This window comes from Papio anubis, chromosome 4 (genome assembly GCF_008728515.1).
Source record: "Papio anubis isolate 15944 chromosome 4, Panubis1.0, whole genome shotgun sequence".
In the NCBI taxonomy this organism is placed as follows: Eukaryota; Metazoa; Chordata; class Mammalia; order Primates; family Cercopithecidae; genus Papio; species Papio anubis.
In genome coordinates this window covers 142,972,438-142,995,190 of record NC_044979.1, presented here as the reverse complement: position 1 = coordinate 142,995,190, position 22,753 = coordinate 142,972,438, and the positions used below count along the sequence as shown (strand labels likewise).

Sequence of the window (22,753 nt, the reverse complement as noted above, 5' to 3'; positions counted from 1 at the left end):
ATCTAGAAAAAAATTTGCCTCCCTACCTTTCGGCAGCGAGGATTAGGACAGCTGAACCTCTTCACATCACTGTCCAACAGAGCAGGAAAGCTACAGGAGGGGCACCTACAGTCAGAACAGCAGAAGTGACATTACTTCAAACATTAAAGACTGACTTGGTTCCAGCTCCATGTGGCTATTCATATGAAGATGGAGTTTTGAGCTGGACATTCACATCCCCTTTATACTCCTTAGTTTTCCTGAAAACACAGATTGAGCCTCTTCTTTGTGCTGGCTCTTATCAGGAAACATAAGCACCACTTGCGGTCCTGACTCAATATAAACCACTCAATAAACACAGCCCAATCTTAGTGAGAACTCCTTGCATATACCGATTTCCCTCCAGCCCAGGGCACCATGATTTTATCTACGGGCCAGAAGATTGGGGGTGCCAAGATATGTAGACAGAAGTTTGAGCTGCAGGCCGGGCACGGTGGCTTACACCTGTAGTCCCAGTACTTTGGGAGGCCGAGGTGGGTGGATCGCTTGAGGTCAGGAGTTGGAGACCAGCCTGGCCAACATGGCAAAACCCCATCTCTACTAAAAAGACAAAAAAAAGCTGGACGTGGTGGCGCACACCTGTAATCCAGGCTACTTGGGAGGCTGAGGCATGAGAACAGATTGAACTCGGGAGGCGGAGGTTGTAGTGAGCTGAGATTGTGCCTGCACTCCAGTACTCCATAACTGGGTGACAGAGTGAGATTCCATCTCAAAAAATAAAAAGAAGAAGTTTGAACCGCAGATTTTTCCATTAATAGAATTACTGGTTACTCAATGGTTTTGAGGTGTAAAAAATAAAAATAAATAAGTAAAATTAATGATAATCTTATTTCTCAGCAAGAAATGCCAAAAAACCTGGAAGATATACTCAATTTTCATCATCTGATTCAAGTGCCCAGGTAGTTTTCACAATGGGGAAGGGGTGGCAGATGGCACGCTCTGCCTGAGAACAAACCTGACAAGCTCGTCGGCGTAGGCTGCTGCAACCTCCTCCTCGGCTTTTCGTTCATAGTACTTATATAGGATGGTCTGGGGGAGCACCTTCTCCAGCTCACTGGTTGGGAACGAACACGTGCAGCTGCCTTCCATGCAGCTGAGCTCCGACTAGAAAAAGGCGAACAGGCAAAAAAGAAAAAAACCAACACCGTTTATAGAAAAATAAAAAGCGTCAGTGGTTAAAAACATAGATCCTGAGACAGTAGAGCAAAGATCTCTCTGCCTGTTTGTCTCTGAGAAATCACAATTAAATCACAAAAACCATGAAACAAAAATCCAGTACATTTTTGGTATCACTAGAGGACCTCTATCAGCCCAAATCACAATCCACAGAGATTGAAAGTGGAGCAAGGGTAAATGGCTTAGCAGACCAGAGAGAGAAGCCCATAACTTAGGGTCTGAAAAGGAGATGCTGGGGAGAAGTTGGTCCCCTCTACAGATATTAGAAAGCTGGAGACCCTCTGGAAAGCAGAGCTGAGTGGTGGGGAGGGGTGGGGACTCAAAGTAATAAACCGAAAACAGGGAGATGGGTGGAGCCTCTAGTTCCTACCCCCTTCAGAAGGAACTGGCTGACTCTGAGAGAAATGAGGAAGATCTGAACAGCTGGACCACAAGGCTCTGGCCTGGGAACCAGTCATAGAGAAGAGCAGAGCTGAGGGGGCCTGAAGTCAGAGTCTGAAATGAAGTCTGCATAATGAACAGAGAATTCTCCAGCCCCTTCCTCCCACTCAGTTTCAGAATATTGGAAAATGGACTCACACACACGAGGTAGGAGGCAGACTGCATCACCCCAGGGAAGAGACTTAAGGGCCATTCAGGTTTATAATATAAAAGTTAACTGGCTCCTAGGCACCTAGAGTCAAGCCCACTGCTCTATAAGCCCCACTACTCACACTGCTTTCCAACAGCTCTTTAACATGAACAAAAAGTGTCAGACATGAGGAATGCGTCCCACATGAAAGACAGACACCAAAGAAAACAAATGGAAAAAGACAACATCTTAAAAATAGCCAAAATTTGTGAGGCATTTACCATGTGTCAAAGAGTAAGTTTATTAAATTCATGACCTCATTTAGCTTTCAAAACAATACTATGATTATTTCCATTTTTTACAGAGGAAGAAACTGAGGTTTAAGGCATTTAATTTGCTCAAGATCACAGAGCTTGTATGGCTGACGGGGGGCATGGCCCAATGCATTCTGCTTGACTCCAAATGTCATGCTCTTTGAAAAAACAGAAACTTTATTTATTTATTTATTTTTCTGAGACAGAGTCTCGCCATCACCAAGGCTGGAGTGCAGTGGTGCGATCTTGGCTCACTCAGCCTCCTGAGTAGCTGGATTACAGGCACCCACCACCACACCTGGCTAATTTTTGTATTTTTAGCAGAGATGGGTTTTCACCATGTTGGCCAGGCTGTTCTCAAACTCCTGACCTCAGGTAATCCACCTGTCTTGGCCTCCCAAAGTGCTAGGATTACAGGCATGAGCCACTGTGCCCAGGCAAAAAGTCATCTTCTTAATCACTGTGTTAACTTTATATTGCTGCTGGAACAAAATACCACAAACTTAGCGGTGTAAAACAATGTAAAATTCCCATACTGTGTTTGTTATGGTGATGTCCAGAGAAACTGACTTTGGAGAGAGAAATATGATCTTGTGCAAAGTAAGTTATGTTATTTTAATATATATTTAATCCAATAGGCTGCAAGGTTCTCTCTTTCGGAGGTAAGCTTCCCTCTGATTATGAATAAGAAGATGAGTGAAGCCGGTGCTCCTCTGCAGCTAGGCATGGGGGCGTGGAAGAATTCTACTGCTCCCTGAAAAGAAATCTGCTGTGCTTAGAGAACCCACATAATCACACACAACAGGTAATGCCCATAAGCACACCAGCAGAATTCCACCTCACCCTGAAAGAGGCACTTACACTTATCTATCAACATGGTCTCCTTAGACTCCAGGAATGTGTTCTACATACATGGGACATATTACACAGTTCTTACCTTTCCAGATCCAAAGACTGCCTCTTGGGCATATCTGATGAGACACTCTTTGCAGAACAAGTGAGCATCTGCGCACTGCGTCAGCTCCTCGAATGGAAATTCCCCATAGCAGCAGCGACACTCAATCAGTTGGCCGTCCTGCAGGCAGTCAAGAAACACACATGAAATGTCCTGCACTTAAGCAGAGGGAGAGCCTTGTCTCCCATCCTCATCTCTCTCCCACCCCCTAAACAAATTCTGAGGTAAAAAGCAACCCATTTTAGAGGCCATAAAACAATGATATGCTGTTTCGTGCTATATAAATTCAGCTCAAGATACTAGCACAATAGTAATCCATACCTAAAACAGCGACGTTTTCATGGGTTTTGTCTGGTATTCTTTAGAGTAATTCTTTGTATAAAGTTATCATATTCAATCCCATGGTGCAAAGGGACTAGAACATCTGCACTCAGATGCTAATGTGATTATAAAAAGCAAGGATAAGGAACACAAGAGATATTAACCAAAATGCTTTCAAAAGTTGAATTTTGTTCTTGTCATAAGGACTGGTCGTATCTAAGTCTGAGCTTTATTTTAAGGGACTACTGAAGCTAATTAAAGCAGCAATCTCAAATAATGTACCAAGCTATTGACTCCTTTTATTAACCACAGCAACTGATCCAATCAGCAAATGATCCAATCACCAACTCATTCTTTTTTTTTTTTTTTGAGACAGAGTCTCACTCTATTGCCCAGGCTGGAGGCGCAATCTCGGCTCACTGCAACCTCCACCTCCCAGGTTCAAGCGATTCTCTTGCTTCAGCCTCCTGAGTAGCGGGGAATTACAAGCGCCCACCACTACGCCCAGCTAATTTTTTGTACTTTTAGTAGAGACGGGGTTTCACCATGTTGGCCAGGCTGGTCTCGAACCCCTGACCTTGTGATTTGCTCACCCTGGCCTCCCAAAGTGCTGGGATTACAGGTGTGAGCCACCGCATCCAGTGCCATTCTTTTATTTATTTTTAATTTTTATTAGAAATGGGGTGTTGCCATGTTGACCAGGTTGGTCTCAAACTCCTGGGCTCAAGCAATCCTCCCATCTCAGCCTCTCAAAGTGCTGAGATTACAGGCATGAGCCATGATGCCCGGCCACCAGCCCATTCTTAATACCACATTAGAAAAGGTCACTAGCCGGGCGTAGTGGTTCACACCTGTTCCCAGCACTTTGGGAGGCTGAGATGGATGGATCACCTAAGGTTAGGAGTTTGAGACAGCCTGGCCAACATGGTGAAACCCCGTCTCTACTAAAAATACAAAAATTAGCTGGACATGGTGGCACATGCCTGTAGTTCCAGGTACTCGGGAGGCTGAGACAGGAGAATCGCTTGAACGCAGGAGGCAGAGGTTGCAGTGCACTTCAGCCTTGGTGGCAGAGCAAGATTCCGTTTGAAAAAAATAAATAAATAAATAAATAAAGAAAAGCTCACTGTATGAGGGCAGCAGACACCATACAGAAACCCATCTTGCCCTGAGGTTAGACATATCTCTTTAACTTTAAAGTGATATCTAAGTTGTAAACTTTCCTTTATGAGTCTATCTAATGAACGTCAGGTAATGATTTTTAACGGGAACATCTATTATCTCCCCTTCAATTCTGATTCAGTGTGGTATAAGAGTGACTACATTAGATCATGTATCTGACTATAACTTGGCTGAACTGCAAACTCAGCAAATCAACAGGAGGTTATCCAAAAACAAATTTGCCATCAAAAATGCTGACAAAACATGGTAAGAGAAAACAGCCCATGAATAAACAAGGTGAGATTTCAAACTACCTTTTGATACTGTTCTTCATTCATCTGCAGGGCAAGCAAAAAGTCTTCATGCTGAAGAACAAAAAAAGGACACACTCAGACACAAATTCAGTAAAAATGACACTAACCATTTAGTATTCATTTCCATAAACATAACTCCAGTATTGTGATCTCTTCAATTACACAGGTTGGCAGTTCAAAAAGTTACCTGTGAATAAATTGTAAGTGGATCAGAGAGCTAGAAAATACAGGACAATTTTTCTTAAGTATGACTCAAAATGTAGAATAAATAAGGGAAAAGGCTGACACATAAAACACTTGAATAGCAAAGAATAGCATCAACAAAAACAAATTGAACAAATGAAAACTAAGTTTGGCTGGGCGGGATGGCTCATGCCTGTAATCCCAGCACTTTGGGAGGCTGAGGCGGGCAGATCACCTGAGATCAGGAGTTCGAGACCAGCCTGACCAACATGGAGAAACCCTGTCTCTACCAAAAATACAAAATTAGCTGGGTGTGGCGGCGTGCGAATGTAATCCCAGCTATTTGGGAGGCTGAGGCAGGAAGATCACTTGAACTCGGGAAGCAGAGGTTGCAGTGACCTGAGATCGCGCCCTAGTCTGGGCAACAAGAGTGAAACTCTGTCTCAAGAAACAAACAAAAACTGTTTGACAACAGACTTCGTTGGCGAAGCTGTGTGGTAGTGGGCACCCTTACACATTACTGGTGAAAATGCAAAGCAGGACAACCACACTGGTGGGACACTGGCACAGAGTCATCAATGCCACTTCCAAGAGTCTAGCCCAAAGATGCACCTGGGCAGAAACAGGGAATGATGTATGCATAAACTTATCATGGCACTATTTATAATCACGAAAACCTGGAAACCCTAAACGTCCATCAACAGGGGAATGACTGAATAAACTGTGGTATTACATAAAATGGTATACCAGCCAGTTTCAAAAAGGAAAGAGAAAAACTCCTATGAATTGCCACAGAGTGATTGCCAGGATGCATGGTTAAACGAAAAATGCAGTCACAGAAGAGTTCTTCACCATTTGGGATTACATTAAATTATTTGTGAGACAGCATCTCACTCTGTCGCCCAGGCTAGAGTGCAGTGGTGTGATCCTGGCTCACTGCAGCCTCAACCTCCCAGGCTCAAGAGATCCTCCCGCCTCAGCTTCCTGAGTAGCTGGGACTACAGGTGTGAGCTACTACGCCTGGAAAACTCTAGCTACTATCTGGATAAGAAAGACGGGTAAATAAAAATAGTATACATATTTGTTTTTCCATAAATAAGGAAAAATAAACCAAAGACTAACAATAATGGTTATATATAAACAAAGTAGGGGCCAGGTGCAGTGGCTCACGCCTATAATCCCAGCACTTTGAGAGGCCAAGGTGGATGGATCGCTTAAGGATAGGAGTTTTAGACCAGTCTGGTCAACATGGTAAAACCCCGTCTCTACTAAAAATACAAAAATTAGCCAGGCATGGTGCTCGCGCCTATAATCCCAGCTACTCAGGAGGCTGAGGCAGGAGAATCCCTTGAACCCGGGAGTCAAGAGGTTGCAGTGAGCCGAGATCCTGACACTGCACTCCAGCCTGGGTGACAGAGCAAGACTCTGTCTCAAAAAACAAACAAACAAAGGAAAGTGGGAGAAAGGGACAGGACAAAAGCTAGATTTTTCTGAATATTCCTTGTTTTATAGTTTTGATTTCAGAACTAAATTTTTTTTTACAAAATTAGATAAAAAAACAAAACCAATTCTCTAAAAGTTCAAAATAAACAGAAAGAAATAAACTTTTTTTTTTTTTTTTCCCTGAAATAGAGTCTTGCTTTGTTGCCCAGGCTGGAGTGCAGTGGCACGATTTTGGCTCACTGCAACCAATCCCGACCTCCCAGGTTCAAGCAATTCTCGTGCCTCAGCCTCCCAAGTAGCTGGGATTACAGGCAGCTACTTGGAGGGATTACATGCCCAGCTATTTTTTGTATTTTTAGTAGAGACAGAGTTTTGCCATGTTGGCCAGGCTGGTCTCGAACTCCTGGCCTCAAATGATCGCCTGCCTTGGTCTCCCAAAGTGCTGGGATTACATGCATAAGCCACCGTGCCTATAAACTTGTTTATCAACTTAATGGCATAAGCAACAAGGCATATTTCAAGCGACTTTAAGATATTTTAATTTTGTATTCTCAGATATAATCTGACAAGAATAATGTTATTAATGTCATTAAGAACCAAGACTTTTAGCATCAGAGAAAAGAAAATAAAGTTGGCAAGGCATGGTGGTGTATGCCTGTAACCCCAACAATTTGGTTGGCTAAGTTGGGAGGAAGACTTGAGGCCAGAAGTTCAAGACCAGCCTGGACAACATGGGGAAACCCAGGCTCTACAAATAGAAAAAAAGTTAGCCAGGTGTGGTGGTGTACACCTGCAGTCCCAGATACTCAGGAGGCTGAGGTGGAACGATTGCTTGAGCCCAGGAGGTTAAGGCAGTAAGCCATGAATGTGCTACTGCACTCCAGCTTCGGTAACATATGGAGCTCCTCTGTCAAAAAAGAAAAGAAAAAAAAGCAAAGAAGGCACTTTGGAGAAATTGTTGAGTCCAGGTGAGAGAAAGCAGAAGTTGGAACGGGGTCATCTTGCTGTGCCCAGAAGCAGAGACGCTGTCAGAGACTACAGGAGTCGGGTAAGAGAGACTAACTTGAAGGGGCAGCCACTAGTCAGAGACGGGACAATGCGAATATCACCAAGAATAAATGACAATGAACGGCATTCATCAATTTGCTAATACTTTAAATACTTATCTGATAAGATTGGTGATATTAATGAATGTCATTCTGTAACAGATGGATTAAGATAATAAATTCTAATTTCTGCTTAAAATCTAGAATTTGGTCAAAAATAATCACTTCATTCATTTTTGAAAAAATGCCTGCCAAATACCTAATTTTGAACAATCACAGTTTTTCTGTCACTTTTTTCCAAGTAAAAAGTGGCCAATGCAGCTGCTTTGCGTCTCAATTGCACAAGCGCTTTCCTCATACCTGGATATAAGACAAGCTTCATATCCTGGGATGTGGCGGAAGCACTTTACGAAGACTTCATTTTATTACACAGAATATTGAAAAGATGTTTTCAAGGGTCAAAATTTGGTAATATAATTTTTACTGCTTTATCAAAGACATTTATAGGTGAAACTGGTGTGTCTTAAAAATGTAAGCGCACGGTGGTGAAGAAAACAAAGATTATGAGGATGGCTCTATGCCACTGGTCTGATTCATGCCAAGGCACCACTGCTTTGCTTCTGCTGGTACAAATTCAATATGGTGAAAAAGCAAATACAGCTGACCTTGATCAACAGAGGTGTGAACTGTGGGGACCCACTTATGTGCTCGTTTTCTTCTGCTTCTGCCACCCTGAGACAGCAAAACCAGCACACCCCTCCTCCTCAGCCTACTCAACGTGAAGATCATGAAGACAAAGACCTTCTCATGCTGACCCACACTACCATTTAATGAATACTAAATATATTTTCCTTATCATTTTCTTAATAACATTTTCTTTTCTCTAGCTTACCTTATTCTAAGAATACAGCATGTAATACACAAAACATACCAAACGTGTTCATCGACTGTTATGGGTAAGGCTTCCTGTCAACAGCAGGCTGTTCACAGTGAAGTTTTGGGGCAAACATTATATGCAGACTTTCAACTGCACAGGGGGAAGCACTCCTAACTCTCATGTTGTTCAAGGGTCACTGTAATGTCTTAGTATAGTTATAAGAGGTTTGACCTCGTAGACCCCCAAGAGAGTCTTGGGAAACCCAGGGATCTCTGGGTCACACTTTGAGAGCCACTGGTTTAGAAGATACTTATTAAACAATCAATATATACATTCCAGCCGACTTGCACATTTGATACTGTATTAAGAAAAATTAAAGAGCGAAATGGAACTGAGGCTGGTGGAGGAGGTAAAATAAATACACAGAGCTCCAATTAAAATTTTCTAACATAAATCTGATTTATGAAACCACAAACATAAGTATTATGACAAAACCCAGGTTTGTTCTTTTTAAAAACTTTGCATATACCCAAATTCACCACTCTGAAGAAAAGGGAAATCTTAAAAGACAGTTTTGTACTAACTAAACCCTAAGAGCAAACCAGAATCCCAGAAACATACCCCAAGACCAGAGCACATCTTCCTACCTCTGCCATCTCTTTGATTTTCTGCTCATAGAACTCCTGCTCTTGTTGCACAGCTGGAAGGAGAGCACGCCGGTCATAGGACCTACAATGTCGTCGCTTATTTTCAAGAAAGAACATCCTCTTTTCTATTTTTATGTCACCTAGAAGATATACGACAATGCAAAAGCATGCAGACAACTGTGTGTTAGGAATCTGGGCCAGCCATGTCCATTCTTCCCGGCCTCATCCTCCCTCTTCTCTCTGGCGGTTCGTTTCATGACTTCTCTATCACACTCTACCATTTGGGAAGACTGGGTTTCTTACCATTTGCCAACCTACCATCCATTTTTTGACCTTTCTGGTTCTTTCCCTCTCTTTATGCTCCAATTGGAAGGCATCTCCTATTCTGTCACTAGTGTACTATGTGATTATACCACAATTTATTATCTATTTCACTACTGAGGACATTTGGGTTTACTGTTTTGGGTTAATCTGAATAGTGCTGCTTATAGCCATTTGTTGGTGAATGTATGTCCGCAATTTAGCTGGGAATTGCTAGATCATGGGATAGGCTTACTTCCAGCTTTAGAAAATAATGCCAGTGTTCCGAAGTGGTTGTACCAGTTTACACCCTTCCTCTATCAGCAACGCATGTGAGTTCCAGTCTCTCCATGTCCTTACCAACACCTATCCTCGGTTTTTAATTTTAGCCATTCTGGTGTGTGCAAATGTGCTATATGTTTTTCAACCATTTTTATTTTGAAAGCATTCAAATATACAAGGGGCTGAAGGAACAGTACCTATATTCACCACAATGTATTATGAGAATAAAAGACAGCAGAATGACAAATATCAGACATGTAATTGATCTGTTTAGGTTCTGTATTTCTTTTGTTGATTTGGCAATTTATGATATTCTTTTTGGAGACAGAGTCTCGCTCTGTTGCTCAGGCTGGAGCGCAGTGGCACATTCACAGATAACTACAGCCTCAACTCCTGGGCTCTGGCAACCCTTCCACCTCAGCCTCCTGAGGAGCTGGGACTATACAGGCAGATGCCACTACGCCCAGCTAATTTTTTTGTATTTGCCATGTTGTCCAGGCGGGTCTTGAAGTCCTGGGCTCAAAAAATCCACCAGCCTTGGCCTCCCAAAGTGCTGGGACAACAGGTGTGAGGCACAATGCCTGACCAATTTATGTTTTTCTATAAAACTTTATCTCATCCAGATTTTCAATGTACTCTTGTCTGTTCTTGGTAATCTCTTGATTTTAACATTTACTATCTGGTTCCTAATACATTTTATTTTGATTCTCCTTTTCTCTTGCTCCTTTTCATGTTTTTTAAAATTCAAATCTTTTCTTCAGTAAACCAGTTTTTGGGGTCAGGCGCAGTGGCTCACGCCTGTAATCCCAGCACTTTTAGGCCAAGGAGGGCACATCATCTGAGGTGAGGAGTTCAAGACCAACCTGTCCAAGATGGTGAAATCCCGTCTCCACTAAAAATACAAAAATTAGCCAGGCGTGATGGCACACACACCTGTGACTAATCCCAGCTACTTGAGAGGCTGAGGCAGGAGAATCGCTTGAGCTTGGGAAGCAGACTCCGTCTCAAAATTAAAAACAAAACAAACAACAAAACAAGTTTTTGGTATTATGAGAATGGAAAAGCACATGATTAGAGAGTAAGCTTTGAAGCCAGATTCCCAGCTCAGCTACTCGCTAGCTGTGTAACATGTGCCAAGTTACTTAACCTTTCTGTGCTTGTTTTTTTCTATAAAATGATAATAACGGCACATACATCTCATAAGGCTATTTGAAACATAAATGAATTAATCCATGAAAGCACTTAGAAAAGTGACTGGTACATATTAAGTTCTCGATAAATGTTAATTACTATAATTATCAATGCTAGAAATTAAAAAATGTTTTCACCCTCTATTTTTCTTTCATCTTTACTCAGTTCTTTTTGTACTCATGTTAAAGTAATAAGATGTATTTTCAGTCCTTTATTTTTAAAAATAAATGCAATTAAGTCTACAAACTTTCCTCTAATGTATTTTCCTGTATGACTATAAAAAGGACAGAGGAGGGAGACCCTGTCTTACTCTTTGAGTCAAGCAGTGCTTAGATGGAAAACAAACTGAAAAGGAGAAAAATGGGATGCCTGGAACAGATGAGAGATTTTTAGCCTGTGTCCTTATAAAAAGCTGTTAAAAAAGGCTAAGTGTGAATCATAAATGTTAAACTATTAACATAAATCAAGTGTATTTTTTATCTCATGCTTCCAGGGTCCTTAAAGATTACCTGATAAGTAAAATTTAAGAATCACATCTAAATTAAAGCGCTATACTAGAACAAGGGACTGAATCAAATAAAATGAAGTTAACACGGAAAAATGTGAGATGCAGCGAAACTGAGAGAGGTATATGACCTGACAGCAATGTGGGTGAAAACACCAAGGTTGAATGTGAGCAGACCTCACGTGGAGTATGATGTCCAGTCTTCTACACCCCAACTTTCAAAGAGACCCTGACAAGCTAGAGAAGGGCACGTAGGGACAGGGAGAAGGGCAGTCAGGCTGACAAAGGGGCAACAGCCAGAATCTGTCTCTCCATAGGCAAGAACTACAACCATGGCAAGACATTTCAGGAAGTACATGCTTACTTAATACAAAGGAAGAATTGTCTAAAAGATGGAGTTGACCAACAAGGGAGTCAACCATCTTGCAAAGCAGCACTTTCTCCACTACTGAAGTCAGAAACAAACGCTGTATGGCTATGTACAAGGATGCCTGCTCTGAACTGTGGGTAAATTTGGCTGAATGAAAAACCACCTACACAGTGCCCGTAGTTCTACATTCTGCCACAGGTCAGGAGAATGCCATGTCAGCAGAGCACTGCTCCACAGACTGGCTTGGGAACCTCAGGAGTCATAACCTAAGCAATTTGCTTTTAGATCCTGAAAATTTCATAGCAAATACAAATACTTTCCAGCTTTATAGTTACCTGAGTTCCCACTTAGTCATACCTGAAATCAAGTGTGGTAATTAAGTGCACACATAACAGAAAGGGATGATCTCTTTTTTTTTTTTTTTTTTTTTTTGAGGCGGAGTCTTCACTCTGTCGCCCAGGCTGGAGTGCAGTGGCGCGATCTCGGCTCACTGCAAGCTCCGCCTCCCGGGTCCGCGCCATTCTCCTGCCTCAGCCTCCCAAGTAGCTGGGACTACAGGCGCCCGCCACCGCGCCCGGCTAATTTTTTGTGTTTTAGTAGAGACGGGGTTTCACCGTGTTAGCCAGGATGGTCTCGATCTCCTGACCTCGTGATCCGCCCACCTCGGCCTCCCAAAGTGCAGGGATTACAGGCGTGAGCCACCGCGCCCGGCCGAAAGGGATGATCTCTAAAAAAGTTGTAGTAACTCCTTTACTGGGTAGAAGCAACTCAGATAAAATCTGAGTTGTTATAAAACTCAAGTTTACATTTCTGGGGATGAGACCTGAAGTAATCTCTTTGAAAGGGTTTTCAGCAGTTATTTCATCAATAAGAATGACAGAATTTTGGAGAAACATGTGGCTATTGGCCATTCTCTCAGTTGCATAAGTGACCCTCCGCAGTAAGGCCTCATTCATAAGTCTGGGCAGTTTTTACCTAACAACACAGCCAATTCTCATCAAACCTTCAAGACCAGTTTTTTCCCCAAGCTTAACAGCATACTCAAGTACTTTCTCACACATGAATTTTCTACCACACAAAATTTTCCTGCCATGGTTTATCTTAAGTAGAAAGGAAGAGGCCAACAAGTGCAGCCACTTTCTAAAAATTTCGATGTGCTGAAAAAATAGTTCCTGTCAGTCACTCCTCGGACTGGCATGGCCGGATGCTCGGCAGACACCTGTAGCACGGCTTCCTTCACTGACTGTGAAGAAGAAAAGGTACCGTGTTGCAGCTACACACTGCCAGCAACACAGTTTGCATTACCTTGTTCAAACTTGAAATCGATGTAAGAATACTGGTTCATTTCTTTTCTCTTCTTCCTTTTTCCACTGGTTTCTGGTGATAGCTCCTGCCATTTTTTAATGGCATCAGAAAAGGCCTAAAAATTGAGAAAGCGAGAGGTTACTTCTGTAAAGGGAAAATAAGAATACACGAGACAGGCAATCCCTAAATGTCATTTTAACACGGTTTCAGCTTTCTTCCCAGCATGGCTAACAATAGGTAGTGGCGGCCGGGTGCAGTGGCTCATGCTTGTAATCCCAACACTTTGGGAGGTCAAGGCAGGCGGATCCCTTGAGGTCAGGAGTTCGAGACCAGCCTGGCCAACATGGTGAAACTCTGTCTGTACTAAAAATACAAAAATTAGCCGGGCATGGTGGTGCACACCTATAATCCCAGCTACTCAGGGGAGGCTGTGGTAGAAGAATCACTTGAACCTGGGAGGCGGAGGTTGCAGTGAGCCGAGACTGCACTGCTGCACTCCAGCCTGGGCGAAAGAGTGAGACTACGTCTCAAAAAAAGAAAAAAAAAAAAAAGAATTAGTCAGTGGTAAATAGGCATTTCTTTATTTTCATTTTCTTTGACTTTCATAAACTGGTACAGTGGTGGAAGCAAAACACTTACTGACAGATTAAAGAGTAAAGAAAAACTGTTGGCAGGGTGCAGCGGCTCACACCTGTAATCCTAGCACTGTGGGAGGCTGAGCGGGGCGGATCGCTTGAGCTTAGGAGTTCAAGGCTAGCCTGGGCAACGTGGGGACACCCCATCTCTACTAAAAATACAAAAAGACAGCTGGGAGTAGCGGTCCACAGCTGTGGTTCCAGGTACTCAGAGGCTAAGGTAGGACAATCACTTGAGCCTGAGAGGCAGGGTTGCAGTGAACCATGACTGCACCACTGCACTCTATCCTGGGTAACACAAGAGACCCAGTCTCAAATAAAAAAAAACTGTCCAAGCTGTCTTTGAATAAATACAGGTTAAATCACACGACAATGGGCTGGTGAGTTCCATTCTGTAGGCAAATCTTCCATGTTGTTTCCCTGGTCAATGCTCCTCTTTATTCTCCCCTAACCTGCTTCCCCCACGCTCTTCTCTGCCTGCACCTATACGCACCCCACCCTTCGAAAGCATGCTAGAGTTCAAAATCCTTCCACTGGTGAGGATCCCTTTTCTTTCCTACCTTCAGCTTCTCCTTCTTAGATTTTCCTTATCAGGATTTAAATGTGTTGAAGCCAGGGCGGGCGCGGTGGCTCATTCCTATAATCCCATCACTTTGGGAGGCCAAGGTAGGTGGATCACCTGAGGTCAGGAGTTTGAGACCAGCCTGGACAACATGGCAAAACCCTGTCTCTACTAAAAATACAAAAAATTAGCTGGACGTGATGGCATGCGCCTGTAATCCCAGCTAACTGGGAGGCTGAGGCAGGAAAATCGATGAACCTGGTAAGCAGAGGTTGCAGTGAGCTGAGATTGCGCCATTGCACTCCAGCCTAGGCGACAGAGTGTAACTCTGTCTAAAAAAAAAAAAAAAAAAAAAAAAAAAGTGCTCAAGTCTGCCATCCTAAAAAAGAGGAGGGAGAAGGGGTACCTGATTTGAACAGGAAGGAGGAGTGTGTGAGGTAAGGCCATCCTGCCTGGAAGAGAAGAAGGAAGAGTGGGAGCCTTTCAGGAAGACTGGGTGGGACTCCTGAGTGTGGCAGGGGGTAGGTGGCCTTGGGGCTCATGTCCTGTGGCTACGTTGTTAGGGTGCAGGGCAGGCTGGGGTCCAAGCCTGGGTGGCATGAGAAGGGGGGTGGCTATGATGGCAGTGTTTGTCTGAAACTCCTGCTGAAACTTAATCCCCAGTGTGGCAGCGTTGAGAAGGTGATCTCATCTCTCTTTCAATGCCAGCCCCTCTTTTGTCCTCCCCTCTTTGTAGAGAAATTTATCAGAGGAGCTGTTTATCTGCTGTTTCATCACCTCACCCTTATGACCACAAGCTTTCCAGCTGTCTCTAATCTGGCATCTACCCTGCCTTTGCACTTACTAATCTATGCTTATTACTGAGTGGCCAAGTCTACAAGTCTACCATTTACATTTTATTCCTCATCTTGCACAAACTCTTAGCAGTATTTAATAACAGGCTGGGCATGGTGGCATCCCAGTGCTTTAGGAGGTTGAGGTGGGAGGACAGCCTGAGGCCAGGAGTTCAAGACCAACCTGCACAATCTAGCAAGACCCCATTTCTACAAAAAATGAAAAGATCATCCAGGTGTGGTGGTGCACACCTGTAGTCCTAGCTACATGGGAAGCTGAGGCAGGAGGATGGCTTGAGCCCAGAAGGTCAAGGTTGCAATAAGCCATGATTGTGCCACTGTACTCCAGCCCAGGTAACAGAGACCCTGTCTCTAAATAACAATAACAATAACAATGATGATGATGATAATACAGACTGCTCCAGTCTTTCAACTTCCTCCTTCCTGTCTGCCTGCCTCCTCCGCTTGCTCTTCACATGTCAGCAGTCCTCTCTTCTCACCTGGTATCTCTGGGTACCTCATCCTGGCTGGTGAGATTTTCCATATGCTGATGACTCTCAAAGTCTTATCACCATAAAACCCAAGGAGATAAAAAAAAAAAAAATTCCTATCTACAGTCTGTATTTTCCAAACTTTTTAGTCCATTGAACCTCCCAATGAATGATTTTTACTTAGATGTCTCACAGGCCCTTCTCAGCACATTGGCAACCAATGTTTCCCAGATTGAATTCATGATTATTTCCCTCCAAAGCAGATGTTTATACTAGTTCTCACCCCCAATAAATGATACCAACATCTTCCACAACCCCTTTCACCAAACTCCTACCTGGGTCTGTGATTAAATGTTCCTTGCTCAGGGAGGCCCTTCTGGAGACCCTTGGTCTACTTTAGGTTGCCTCCTGTTTTACCCTTTCAAAGCCCCTCTATTTTTCTTTCAGTCTTTTTTTGGCCAGGCGCAGTGGCTCATGTTGGTAATCTCAGCACTTTGGGAGGCTGAGGCAGGCGGATCATCCGAGGTCAGGAGTTGCTGACTAGTCTGGCCAACATGGTGAAACCCCATCTTTACTAAAAATACCAGCCAGGCGTGGTGGTGAGCATCTGCAGTCCCAGCTGCTCAGAAAGCTGGGGCAGGAGAATCGCTTGAACTGGGGAGGCAGAGGCTGCAGTGAGCCAAGATCGCACCACTCCACTCCAGCCTGGGCGACAGAGCGAGACTCCATCTCAAAAAAAAAAAAAAAAAAAAAAAAAAAGAGGTGGAAGGGGGTTGGCCTAGACCTCAGCATGAGCCACAGTCCTTGGCTTGGTTCTTCCCTTCCTCCAGGTAAGGCCAATGAGTATTTTAACCACTACAATAACTCCATGTTTGTCCTTTGGACAAAAGAAACATCATAGTGTTCGCTGAGCATCACAAGAATTTCAGTAGAATAGAATTTAATGGCAGTAAGGGCGAATGAGGAGTAAGCCAAGGTCTCTGCTGGCGCATACACTTCTGTTCTGGCCACAGCTACAAAGTGGGCACCGTGTGCTGTCCTTCATGGAAGATGTCTGTGTTACCACCACGAACCAGCACCCTTCTCACCCTTAACAAAGGCCTTTAAGTGCTATCTATTTTAGGATCCTGGGGGGAGAACGGTGGGAGCTGTCAGTAGCTGTCCATTCTCCTCTGAGAGGGCAATGCTGTGTTCCTGGACTCTTTACAGACTTTACGTTCTATCACTGATAGGGTAACTGAGCCATCTGGGGGATGGATGGTCATGTGACCTGTCCCAAGTCAGAAAGCAAATCAGGAAGGAGCAGGATTAGAACACATCTTTCATACTCCTGCATTCCACACTAGAATGTATTACCTTCCAGGATTTTATGGTCAAACCAGGACTTCTCTGCTTCTCATCTATCTATTATTTCTTTTCTTTTTTTTTTTTTTTTTTTTTTTTTTTGAGACGGAGTCTCGCTCTGTCGCCCAGGCTGGAGTGCAGTGGCCGGATCTCAGCTCACTGCAAGCTCCGCCTCCCGGGTTCACGCCATTCTCCGGCCTCAGCCTCCCGAGTAGCTGGGACTACAGGCGCCCGCCACCTCGCCCGGCTAGTTTTTTGTATTTCTTAATAGAGACGGGGTTTCACCCTGTTAGCCAGGATGGTCTCGATCTCCTGACCTCGTGATCCGCCCGTCTCGGCCTCCCAAAGTGCTGGGATTACAGGCTTGAGCCACCGCGCCCGGCCTCTATTATTTCTTTTCATTTAACCCTTCATGACCAGCAAATACCTATCTATTTATCTTCACCCTAATTCCTTAGCAATCATAAACCATCCCAATTTCCACAAGCTGGACTGTTCATTCTGTTATCATGGGAAGATGTAGCCAAGAGGTGTGACCCCAAGAGGAAGACCAAGTACAGCACCTTTCGGGTGATTGCATAGTGTCCTTTGAGCTCGTGCAGCGCCCACTTGATGTCCTGACTACTGAGCATTTTGAAGTCTGCCATGAGGAGGTCAGCAGCTTGGATGAAGCAGCGCTGGTCAAGAGGAGTCAATTTAGAATAGTCAAAAAAGTCTATTTTAGGCAACTGAAACGAGAGAGAAGCATAAAATCAGAGGCCAGGCAGTACATTTCCCATGTAAGGGAAATCATTTTAAGAATTACATGTGTAGAAAAGAATAACGTTTGTTCTAATTACTCTATAAGGAAGTTACCAGCTCTATAAGAGAGATGAGAAAATGGTGGCTCAGAGAGGTTAAACGAACCTGTCTGGAGTCTACAGACTAGTTTTACTAGTTATAATTAGTAAAGAAGTATAGTTGGGGATTTAAACCAATCTTTCAGCCATTCTTTCCACAACATATTTACACACAACTATTTTTTTTTCTATTATAGAATACGTAAGAGAGACAGTCAAAGAATCTATGGGGAGTTGGAAGATCAAGCAACAGATCTTAATAAAGTTAGTTCTCAACCATACTTTACCATGTAACACACTAAATGCCAGTTTGGATCACAAATAATGGCAATGATTAAAGTTTTTAAAAACCAAGCTGTTTACATCTTGATATGAGACCTGGTTAAACAGATGTATAGTATACACTGTATACAAATCTCACATCAAAAGAAAAAAGATATTCAACTCTAGGTAATGATCTGCATGCTGATGTATTTACAGGGAAGTGTACTGATGTTTTTGCAATTTACTTTGAAATGCATTATAATGAAATGAAACATAACAAAGATGTGCTGATGGACAGACAGAGGACATATGTATGATAAAGAGGATACAGTAAACTGTTAACTTTTTAGTAGCACCAGTGGTAGGCATATAGGTGATCGACGTAAAATATTTCAACTTTTCTGTAGGTTTGAAAATTTTCATAATAAAATGTTAAGAGTCCTGGCCAATTCTTGTTTTGTTTTAGGAATTTGCTTTGTAGGATTAAAGATATGGAGGATTCATTTAATTCTTTGTGGGAAAAGGAAGATAAGAAGATAAGAATTACAAGGAAAGATAGAAGTTAAAGACAGAATTCAAAGTGGCTCAGAATGGGAGATCGCACTGAAGTATAGACATATTCTGAAATCCTATGTCCCTCTGCTAGTCTTTAAAAACTTGTCCCAACAAAGCACTTTCTTCCCATACAGATAACAACAACAATAACAACAAAGCAGAGCATTTCCAGGTAGCGACTGCAAAGCAAGAACACGACACTTGCCTTTGTCTCATCCTGGCTGGCCAGCAGACTGCTACTGGGATTTATGATGATTCTATCTTCTCTCTTTGGATAATCTGGGTTTTCCAGAAGAAAATTACAAAGTCTGCAAAAACAAATGATGTTACTTTCATACTGCTTCCAAACCCCACACCTGCCCATTGCCTCAAATGCAATGTTTGAAGAATATAGTCCTTAATCACACATTACAACTGGCCTAACAAGAAATTAAAATGTGTGCAGCCCAGAAAAACTAAACAGAAAAATAAACAAACAAGTGCATTGAATTCCTATCTTTGTGGAAGAGAAAAAATTTAAAAAGCAACGAACATACTGATTAAGGCAAACTCCTCTGAGGTTTAGGTATCAGTTGTGTGTTAATGTAATGAAGTCACTGAAACTATTATTGGTTAAACTACGAAATTGGACAATTTGTAAGAAAAGTAGCTACTCTTTTGTCAAGAAAACTATGAACAAGAAAGAAGTGGAAAACTGTGTATTCACATTTACAATAAAAAATAGTCTGCTAAGAGATGTAATAAATAAATGAAATATAAAAGATCTTCTGTTAATTCATTAATACTTTTCATACCCCTCTGGTAACATGAATCTCTAAGGTAATATAAAGCTCTATGAGCCACTGAGTTATACTCGGTTTATTTAGCTAGCTGTTAAGCTAGACTGATGAATAGATCATGTTTTCCTAAGAACAGACACTCTTCACACCAAACCCATTAGCTTTGTCTATTATCATCATGAAATACTTCCAAAGTAAGGATATATAGAGTGAGATAACACACATTGATGTATCACCACCCAGACCCAACAAATATTAACTATTCAGGCTCTTCACAGCCAAATCAGACAACCACCTTGGAATGACTGCACAGTAGTGAAGACAGAGTGAGTGGGGTACAGCTCTAGCCACATTCAGTAGCAAGGAAGTTCCTTTGCTCAGAGGTTAATGGGGACTTCCCCTTTTCTCTGTTCTTTCTCTTGCTCCAGTAGATTCCTAGGATGAACCCCTAGGTGCTATACCTGCAGTTCTCACACACCTCCTTTCTACTGATTCTCTTTTGCCAGATGTCAATAGTAAGGCCTATAATAGTAGGACAGGAGGTCTGGCAGAAAGAAGGCAGAGAAAAAGTGCCCAGCTCTGCCTCTTTTTCTCACCCAGGTGCCAGTGTTTGGGGACTGGTTTGGACACGTTCGTTTATTCTGCAACCCCTGCCGGGGACCCATGTCAAAGCGCTCTCACTCATCCTGACATCTCAATGCATTTCCCTTTGCCATTACTTCTGGGAGTCCCACATACTTTTTGTCTCTAAGCTCCCCGCTTCCCTACCACCACAGCCTGCCCAGTCTATGGAACACAATGCCAGAGGCCCAAAGAGAGGAAAAAAAGCAGGAAACTCCTATTACAGACAGAGACAAGAATTCAGAGTACATTTTCCTTTAAAACCATTGTCATCAGTGGTAATTCTCTGTCCTAGAATTCACTGGTGTGCACTGAGGTTATGCAAACCTTTGAAGGCTGACCTGAGAATTAGCCACCAGCAAAAATTCTGTCTGTAGGGAAAGGCCTGAGTTACAGACAACTCATTACATGTGCATATTTGACGTGGCGACAAACTAGACATGAACTAGCTTTAAAATGGTCTGTTTTCACGTTTTCTCAAGTACATGATATATAAGTACACCTCTACATGAAATACATGTGGAACAGTAGATATGATTTCTTAAAAAAAAAAAATGTTTGAGAGGTTCATCTCTCCCCATTTTATATTTTCAACAATATTAAGAACTTCAAATACTGAAATGCTACAGATACGAAGTTCCACACGGTAGATATCAGAAGCTCTCAATATAAACTGTCAAAATTCATTTCTAGTTTAATCCTTTCATTATGCTTACCAACAGAGCTCTTCTGGAGGTTAAGGGACATTTAGAGGCCCAGAAAATGAAGGATAAAGTTTTTCTTCTACAGAAACAAGTGGTATTCTCTAATATCTGCACCCTGGGGCAAAAGCAGAGGGGAAGCCTGTTGGACTTCAATCTGCCTACCTCTTCATATGATGTCATGCTTGAGGTGATCTGACATGCTAGCGGATCTAGAGAAGGCACTCCTGCAAAGCAAGCCAGGCTAGTACTCCGACCTTTCAACCCTTAGATAGTTGTTGCTGCCTTCATCCAACTGAAATTGACCCCGCGTGAGTGAAAGGTCTAAGTTAACCAGCCAGAGATTACCTGCCATGTGGTTCTCTAATGAATAGGCCCTTCCTGCTTAAAATGCCCAGATGGTTCCATCTGAAGGTCACTGAAAGACGCACATAAAGCAACTGAGACTGAGCTACAACAAAATCCCAGCCTGCTCAACTCAGCTTTGGGCCTTATTTCCAGTTTCCATTAACATTTCAGTTTAGTTGTGGAATTAACATTGTCCTAGGAGCCCAGAGACTAACGGAAAGGAAAGCAGTGTCAGGAAAACAAGATTGGCTTGAAAAGATGCAATACAATGACGGTACATTCCCTTGCTTTTCGGATATCAAGAGAATTTTTTTTTTTTTTTTTGAGAAGGAGTCTTGCCCTGTCGCCCAGGCTGGAGTACAGTGGCATGATCTCGGCTCACTGCAAGCTCCACCTTCCGGGTTTACGCCATTCTCCTGCCTCAGACTCCTGAGTAGCTGGGACTACAGGCGCCCGCCATCTCGCCCAGCTAGTTTTTCATATTTTTTAGTAGAGACGGGGTTTCACCGTGTTAGCCAGGATGGTCTTGATCTCCTGACCTCGTGATCTGCCCGTCTCAGCCTCCCAAAGTGCTGGGATTACAGGCTTGAGCCACTGCACCCGGCCTCACAAGAATTTTTATGTGTTTAAGGATCAATGTTTGTTTCTGAGTGACACAAAAAGCACAGAGGGTCAGCAAGTCCCTAAAAATAAGTACACGTGTGAGACTCAGGAAGTAGAACAGAACTGTAACAGAAGGTGTCAATTTGATTACAGTTTAGTGATTTTTATAGACAATCTTGAAGATATACTTAAACATGATGTTCATTTGCAGAAGGAGAGAAAAACATTGAAGTATTCTTCAATTTCTATGAGGCTAAATTGTTAAAAAATACTATAACAGGCCAGGCGCGGTGGCTCACGCCTGTAATCCCAGCACTTTGGGAGGCCGAGGTGGGCGGATCACAAGGTCAGGAGATCGAGACCACAGTGAAACCCCATCTCTACTAAAAATACAAAAAATTAGCCGGGTGCGGTGGCGGGCGCCTGTAGTCCCAGCTACTCAGGAGGCTGAGGCAGGAGAATGGCGTGAACCCGGGAGGCGGAGCTTGCAGTGAGCCGAGATCGCGCCACTGCACTCCAGCCAGGGGGACAGAGCGAGACTCCGTCTCAAAAAAAACCAAAAAACCAAAAACAAAACTAAAACATGTTATCTGGTATTCAAATAACTGTTCTTTAAGTGAGCTAAATTTATACTTTTCTGTACCATTTACATTTTCTGTAATGAACAAACCAGTATTACATTTCATAACCAGGAAAACATTAACCAAAACAAGAAAAAAAGGAATTCAAAGAGAAGAGAGAAGTAAACAATTCACATGCAAGGGAAATACAATTAGTAAACAAATATATGAAAAAACCAGCCAATTATCAAAGAAATGTCACTTATGCTACTTTATGCCTACCCTAGTTAACTACAAAAAATAACATATCTTATTGAAGAGTTGTTAAAGCAATTCACACATACAAGTTGCTTTTTAGATGAGTGGAAGTCTACGAGAAAAGTTTTCATTGTAAAAATATAGTCATTGCTGCTCAATTTTCCTGTAAACCTAGAACTGCTCTAAAAAATAAAGTTTAGTAATTTTAAAAATGTAGTTATTATTATGCCACTTAGAAATCCAAAAAGAAAGTATTTCAAAAGCTAGGAGGGGAAAAAACTCCCCCACAAACAATTCTCCTGGAAAACAGCAAACATAGCCAACAGGAAGGTGGATGCCAGGGCGTGGGGCACATAGAGT

At 42.7% G+C, this 22,753-nt stretch overlaps 1 protein-coding gene across 6 annotated transcripts in view; it reads right to left on the bottom strand.

The window, feature by feature from the left end:
• Positions 1-22,753, bottom strand: part of RNF216 (ring finger protein 216) — a 161,449-nt gene that overhangs the window by 94,452 nt on the left and 44,244 nt on the right. For all 6 annotated transcript variants that reach the window (XM_009202556.3, XM_031664921.1, XM_021935626.1 and 3 more), the window contains 8 exons: positions 18,729-18,831; positions 17,429-17,593; positions 13,001-13,115; positions 9,048-9,187; positions 4,852-4,902; positions 3,038-3,175; positions 995-1,143; positions 27-105 (listed from right to left, as the gene is read on the bottom strand). In XM_009202556.3, coding sequence (XP_009200820.1) covers positions 27-105; positions 995-1,143; positions 3,038-3,175; positions 4,852-4,902; positions 9,048-9,187; positions 13,001-13,115; positions 17,429-17,593; positions 18,729-18,831 — 940 coding nt within the window. The remainder of the gene's footprint in view (positions 1-26; positions 106-994; positions 1,144-3,037; positions 3,176-4,851; positions 4,903-9,047; positions 9,188-13,000; positions 13,116-17,428; positions 17,594-18,728; positions 18,832-22,753) is intronic.